Source organism: Pteropus vampyrus, unplaced genomic scaffold, assembly GCF_000151845.1.
Source record: "Pteropus vampyrus isolate Shadow unplaced genomic scaffold, Pvam_2.0 Scaffold2, whole genome shotgun sequence".
NCBI classification, from domain to species: Eukaryota; Metazoa; Chordata; class Mammalia; order Chiroptera; family Pteropodidae; genus Pteropus; species Pteropus vampyrus.
The window spans coordinates 18,971,972-18,979,312 of NW_011888783.1; the positions used below are offsets into that span (position 1 = coordinate 18,971,972).

General features: G+C 38.4%; 1 protein-coding gene across 1 annotated transcript in view; it reads right to left on the reverse strand.

The window, feature by feature from the left end:
• Positions 1-7,341, reverse strand: part of MYO3B (myosin IIIB) — a 355,967-nt gene that overhangs the window by 338,402 nt on the left and 10,224 nt on the right. Inside the window, exons 4-6 of the mRNA XM_023528462.1 lie at positions 7,102-7,206; positions 6,763-6,862; positions 4,216-4,292 (exon numbers count right to left, since the gene is read on the reverse strand). Coding sequence (XP_023384230.1) covers positions 4,216-4,292; positions 6,763-6,862; positions 7,102-7,206 — 282 coding nt within the window. The remainder of the gene's footprint in view (positions 1-4,215; positions 4,293-6,762; positions 6,863-7,101; positions 7,207-7,341) is intronic.

Below are 7,341 nucleotides of genomic sequence, written 5' to 3' on the forward strand. Positions count from 1 at the left end.
TAGTGGTCACAGCTGGGGAAATTTAAGAACCTGGGTTTTCGATGGCTTCACTGGGCTGCTGAATTAATAAACTGTGGAACTACCTACTTCTGCACTTATATTTATAAGATTGCACAAGAAACTTAATTTCCTGTTGTTCAAGTAATTTTGCTCAGGATAATCTGTTAAATAAATAGTTTCTATGTTGCATGTTTTCCTTTCCCTCTTAAAATAATCTTCTCCTGGTCACACTATGCTACTTACACACCTAGTTTGTAAAAAACTGTACTGATCTTGACTTTCAAACAAATCCTTTTACTATGCCAGGCCATATTTCTCCAGCAGCTTTCTTTCAAAGTCCTAAAACGGTAATTATACAACCTAGAACTTTTCTCCTCCTACACTGCTGAGTTGATACTGCTTTTATCCATTGTTTTCCAACTTTCATAGTGTCCAAATGAGGCGGTGAGAGGAAACAAGTGGAGAATTTTGACAACATGATAGTCAATTCAAGCTGCAGCTTCGAGCTGCCTGGGCGGGCTGTGCATTTGTACCACTCGTCAGCATTTGATTGTGGCATGGTCACATTCCATTAGCTACCTGGTTTGTAGCATCGCCTATTAGAATTAAATATTGCAGTTACTCAAGCTGGTGAAATAGAAATGGAAATAAAAATGGGAAAAGAATAATTTGATTCAATATCTCAAAAATAAAATAGGATCAGTTGCATTTTCAAAATAAAAGCACTGGTCACCTGCAATGGTTTTATTCCACTGGCATTGGCATGCATGCATGCATTGTTGTCATATTTAACCTAAATACCACTTATTCACACAAGCAGAAGCGAAAGCATATTATGGTCAATATACTATGCAGGCCACCATATAGAAGGAAAGCAGTTTGCCACCCCAAAATATACTTTTTGGGATATGGATTTTAAACTGGTGTTTAAGAAACAAAAGAATCAGTAACAACATTTGACCTTCCCCCTAACTGCCTAAAAGGAATTTAGATAGACTACCTGCTCTAGGAAGGGATGTGTCATCATAAATAACTATAGATTAATCTGAACTGGGCATGGTAGACAGGGAGGAACCTAGTAAAGCCCATTTGTTCAAAGTCCTCTCTGTGTCCCATTGTTAAAGATGGCCCAGGCAACATTTATTCACAAAACATTTGCTTTCCCATCTCCATGTAAATTGCCTTCCTGCCCTTTGAAGTCCCAAACCACAATGCGCTCCTCCCCCACTCCCCACTTTCTCCTTAATTCTAGAATGACATATAAGTCTCAATTGCCCAGTAGGTCTTTGGTTCTCATATCTTATGACACTCTGGGCATGTACATTTATAATAAACTTTGTACATTTTCTCCTCTTCATCTCTGTTGATTTATTAGCCCAGCTAGAAGAACTTAGAATGTGAGAGATAAGATATATTTTTATGCTCCCACAAGATGGAGACCGTTTTATTTGAATCATTACCAATTATACTTTCAAGGAGTGCTCTTGAACCAAAGGCCTTGCTCACAGTAGAGAGTATGATGGTTTGTTGAACTGAACAGACAAATGTTCCTATAGACACACTTATGGAGGATTATGAGCAAAAAGAGGCTTCGCCGGAGTCATCCTCCATTCGGAAAATAAAAACGTAAGGATTATGTAGCCTTGAGTCCCAAGAACTGCAGTGTGGACCACTGGGCATACTGGACACAGGCACACATCCTGACAGAAACTTCGAGGCATGCACAGAGCAATCAGGCACTTGCTCCTGAAAAGCACTGTCAAGGTCTCCACACCATAATCTGCCTACTCCTTATTCTCTACAGCAGGTAAGATGTGACACTGGCTTTTTCCTGCCAAGGAAGGAACAAGTTCCAGGCAATCTGGGCAATAGAAGCTCACTGTAGACCACTAAACTGCTCCCTATAGAAATTCTTCAAGTATTTTATTCAACCTAGCTGAAACTGAAAAGTCACAAACACTTCAGAAGAAACGTACAAAGTGAAAGGCAAGCTTCTCTTATTTACGTATTGTGATTCCAAGAACATTAGCTTCCTATGGCTTAGAAGAAGAACACCATCTTCCTTGTTATGCCACCCCATGTTTGAGTTGAGTGGCCTCAGTTGTGCTGCCCTTTAATAACAGATCAATTAAAATCTACAGAGAAATTTGCTAATACCAGTAGCTGTAAAGCCATCCTCAAACAACCTTCCGAATTGACCTTTTTTGGCTTTTTTTTTTTTTTACCAATGGATTTATTGGATGCTTATTGAGTCCCTACTCTGTATCGAGCACTATGCTGTGAGCTGGGCGTCCCAAGTCATTGCCAGAGCTCGGGGTCCGTTGGGAAACCTGCCTGCCAACAATTACAATAACGAGGTCATGGTGTGCTAATGGAGGATGTAAAGACTGCAGTGGAAACCTAGGGGTAAGAGCCTCAGTGTCGGCCAGGGAGAAGGGCAGGTTTCCTAGGAGACACACACTTGAGCTGAGACTTGAAGACTGAGGAGGAATGTTCCAGGGTTCTGAGGGCCACTCCAGACGATATAACAATACATGGAAGGATTCAAAGGGATGATAAACAAGATGGATTTGGAGAATTACCTGTTGAGGCATTAAGCGCAAGTAAAGTGGAGAAAAATAACCTGAGAAGAGGCTGGGTAAGTAAATAAGAACTGGAATATGAAGGGTTTTGTTCGCCATCCAAAGGAGTTTTGACTTAGTCCTGCAGTGTTTCTCAAAGTGGGGTTCACGAGAGCCCTATAAAATTTTTTGTTTTGTTTTTGTTTCAATGATAATTTTATTAATAATAATAAAATGAGAAGAATAGTGGTAAAAATATATTCCAGATCATCTATATGACCATTTGCCATACAATTTCAGTGCCCATGTTTATGTTTATTATTAAGCTGACACCAAGCCAACAGAGATATACCAGTTAGAGGCCAAAGGAGATGCTGTTTGAACAAAGAGATGGCACTAGCTGAAACAGAGTAAAGTGATGGGAGAACTGGGTCACCGCATGGGTACATGGTAGTAAGTATGGCCAAAGAAAATAATCTGTGCTGTCATGCTCTGAAACATATTCACATTGCAAAGGGCAACTGAATTTCACAAAACAATATCATTTGTCTCATTAAATTAAAGCTGCTTACTTGAATTTTTTTTCATAATACATTTTTTGTAGTTTTTTCATTATTCATTTATTTTTCCTTCTGGTTTTATAGTTCTATAAATATAAGTGGCTAGGAGGTTATTTCTAGTTCCGTATTTTTAAAAACCTATTTAAGAAATATTTAAGATATAGGTAAACACTGGAATCTGCAGGGTTGTTCTTTTTCTCTAAAATGGGTCTATCCATTACCCAGGTATGAAAGAGAGGGCCATAGATGATGGGGAGACATTGAAGAAATTTGAGCAGATTGATATGAACCCATTACTATGTTAGGAAATCACCTTGGCAGTCACACAGAGGAAGGACAACTGTAGGGAGAGTGGAGATGGGAAGATCTCCAAGGAGATGGCTGCCTGTGTCTTCTTTTTAAAAGAACCCATTCGCTTAATCCTACAGAGCTGCTCTCAGGCACAGGCCAGCATATTGTGAATGAAATGCTGACTTGACAAGTAAAATTGTACCTGTTTCAGGGTATGCTTTATTCAGCTGGAAGATTCCCCAAACTTCTACAGGCATCATCTCACAGAGGGTTCCATGATGATGCCAAAACTAAATTAGGACCGAACCCTAGGTTTAATTGGGAAATAAAAACTATACAAGACTAGTTGCTATGTTCCTGGTAATGAAAACAAAACAACACAGAACAAACAAACGAAAGACAAGACTACCATAGACGATTCTGTTGACCACTTGGAGCTGAAATATGTCTCTTCACCAAGCCATGCGTCACTGGGGCTGCATCTATCCAGGGAAAGTGACTTTTTATAACTTACACAGAGGCTGAATGAGGCCAAGCCATGACCCCTGAAGAGGGCTGAATTTTCTGGAGGGGGCACCTTTTCTAATTGCATGAAGGTAACCTCCGGGTTAGCTGTGACTTAATCCTGTTTTTCTGAGATTAAGTGTCATCATTATCACTCGCCAAACCAGAACTCTTACAATTCAATAAAGAGAGAGAATTTTCTTCTTCCTGAAAATTTCATGAAGCATATGGCTTTCCCAGAAAAAGACATGGTATCAAGGAGCTCAAGAAATACAAAGAAATTGATGCCCTCTGCTTACCTCAGGGGCCATCCAGAATGGGGTGCCAACAGATGTGTTTCTCCGTAGACGTGTACTAGTGAGTTGAGCTGAGACACCTGTAAGGAAAGGGTGCCATAAATGAGCAGTAAGCAGAAGATGATGTTAGACGAGGGACTGGCAAACTTTTTCCATAAAAAGTCAGATAATAATTATCTTAGGCTTTTTGAGCTGTATGGTTTCTGTCACGACTACCCAACTTAGCCATTAAAGTGCAAACATGGCCATAGAGAACACAGAAACAAATGGTTGTGGCCATGTTTCCATAAAAATTTATTTATGGATGCATATAATTTTCATGTGTCATAAAACATTCTTCTTTTGATTTTTTCCCGAACATCTAAAAATGTAAACACCAGTCTTAGCTCACACACCATAAAAAAATAAAATAAACAAATAAGAGGCAGGTTAGATTTGGCTGACTGCAGTTTGCCAAGCTCCGTATGAGAGCATTTATCTCTCTATCTAAATCACTAGAATATTTTTTTCTCTAATGAATATTCCTATCCATGTTGCTGCAAAATTGGAATCAAAAGAAAACATCAACAACTAGGATCGACCCCAACTATATTCCTATTATATTTCCAATATATTTCGGGTGATTTCTTTCTTAAAATGATGCTTCATTTTATGGAAAAAGAAAATTGGCATGTATTATCTATAATAGAGTATCAGTGTAGACATAAAAAGTTTTCAGTGCCTTATCTTACCTAGAAGCCAGGAAAACTACCAAGAAAACCATGTTTATCAAATGGAAAAAGAAATTGACTAATATTGTTATTTTGTAGGCTCAATGTTAAGGACCTGAATTTTAATATAATTCCAATGAATTTTATCTGTCTTAGCCTTGAGCCAGCTCCCTTCATATACCACCACGGAATAAAGTAGACGTAAAGGTACGCTGGGCTAGGAGTCAGAAGATGTTTTTCGTCCTTGTTATGCCTTTTCCTAATTGTGTGACCTCTCACAGACCACCTCACTCTAAGCCTCAGTTTTCTCATCTTCAAACTAGAGGTAAAGATACCCATCGCAGCTAACACAAAGGGTGCCTCTTAAAGACTAAAAAAGAGAACAAATACGAAGATGATTTAAAAATTGTAAAATATTTTATAAATATAAGGCATTCTTTTATACCAAGCAGAAATTGAATGCAGCCCTTACCAGAATGATAAGGGTTGCCGCTAATGCTCTTGATGACAGAACTTAGAAACCTGGATACCTATGTTCATTAGCAAAGGGCTCACCTTTGAAAACATCAGGCATAGATTTGCCAAGGAACCATAGGTTCTTTTGGGGTAGGGATACATGTAGAAGGTAGCTGTTTGCATTCTTTTTATTAGAAAGCCAAAGAAGGCTCTATAAACACTATTGGTCATAGATAATTTCCTATTTTACCCAGTCCTTCACTACAATTTTGGTTTTAAAAAAAAACATACTTTTTCGTGTTTAATTTCTAGAAATTTCTTTCACAGCAACTGGAAGTTCATGAACCTTCTTTTGGAAAGATTAGGAGCCTTTACCCTCATGACAAATCACAAAGCTGATGAGTGGATGTAGAAAGAAAAGCATAAGACTTAAACAAAATGCCTCCCCCCTCCACTATTTTTCTTTGCTTGCTCTTTAGTAAGTGGACCAATATACCTAAAGTAATTTCATTCATTTTTGAGTAATTTCTTCTGAGCAAATGATTCACTAATACATTTTAACACTGAATTCTTTCTTACCAATAAAGCAATGACTATTCAAAATCATCGGTCTTTTCTTCTGCTATGTTAATATTGATAAAGAACATTTTAAAAAGTGCTTCTGTAAATGTTTTCTCATTATTTGCAACAATCATACTGAAGTACTAATTGTTATTGAACTCATTTAGAGATTAAACCATTCAATAAACTTAGAAAGGAAAACCAAGTGGTTTGTTGGCTTGTGAATATCAATACTTGAGTGTTGCAAGAAAATATTTAATGGTTCTCTGCCTTAGGTAATATTGTTCTGTGTTTCTTCTCACACTTCCATTTTCTATTAATGTTTCCAGTTCAACCAGCCTCACGTGTAGCAGCAATAATCACAATTTAAAGGGATGTTAGTTCCCAGACCCAAAGGACTAGTTTACCTTCTCCTCACTGGGAATAAGTATGCCTAAGGCTAGAGAAAGTCATTTAAAAGAATAAACTGCTTTCTCTTTTCATATGCAAAAGAAGAAATGACAAATTGTAAATTATAGACAATTGCCTTGAGACGTGAAATTCTTCCCAGAAAAGCAAAAAGTTTTTCTGTCAAATTCTTCTTTTGAAACACTTCTATTTTCTAACTTTAATAAAATTGCTTCTAAAGCTGAAAATAGATTAACAAACAGCATCTCCTAGGGTGATCCATCTGGTAAACCCCCTACTCATCAGCCTATATGAGACTAGAAAAGTCCCTCAGCCTATGGCTTAGCAGAGAGGCCCCAGTCTTCCGAGATTGCAATAATTGTTGCCCTTGGCTAAACTGCACACATCAAGAAAACAAACGACAGGCAGTCATTACCAAAGTCAACGAGCTTAACTCCTCCTTCTGTTGTCAGAAGAATGTTATTCCCCTTGACATCACGGTGGATGATTCGGTTACTGTGCAAATGCTGAAGGCCCTGCAAGGCATCCCGCCACCACCAAATAACAGAAAAGAGAAAGGGAAATTTTGCACGGTTATTTTAAAACAATTACCCTACTATTAAAAATCCAATCAAAGTCCACATTCAGCTAACCTCCCTGCTGTTATACACCTTGTGTATTTTATGGAGGTTTCCCCTTGTTAATATGCAATTAGAATCCAAGTGATGACAAATCGCCCCTCTGCTGTCATCCTCAGCTCAACAGACATCCTTACCAACAGGGCCCCATGTAAGATGTAGGAGATCACTGCTTCGTCCAACCGCTGGCCGCACCTGAGCAGACCTTTGACAAGCTCTGTGACCGAGCCCCCATTACACAGCTGCAAGAGGAGGTGCCAGGGAAAGAGACAGCAGAACATATGCAAAAAGAAAAGAAAAAGACGTTAAGAACAAAAGCCCCCATGTAGTAAATTTGCAGATTGCAAAACTCCAGTTCAGAATAACTAAACTTCAAA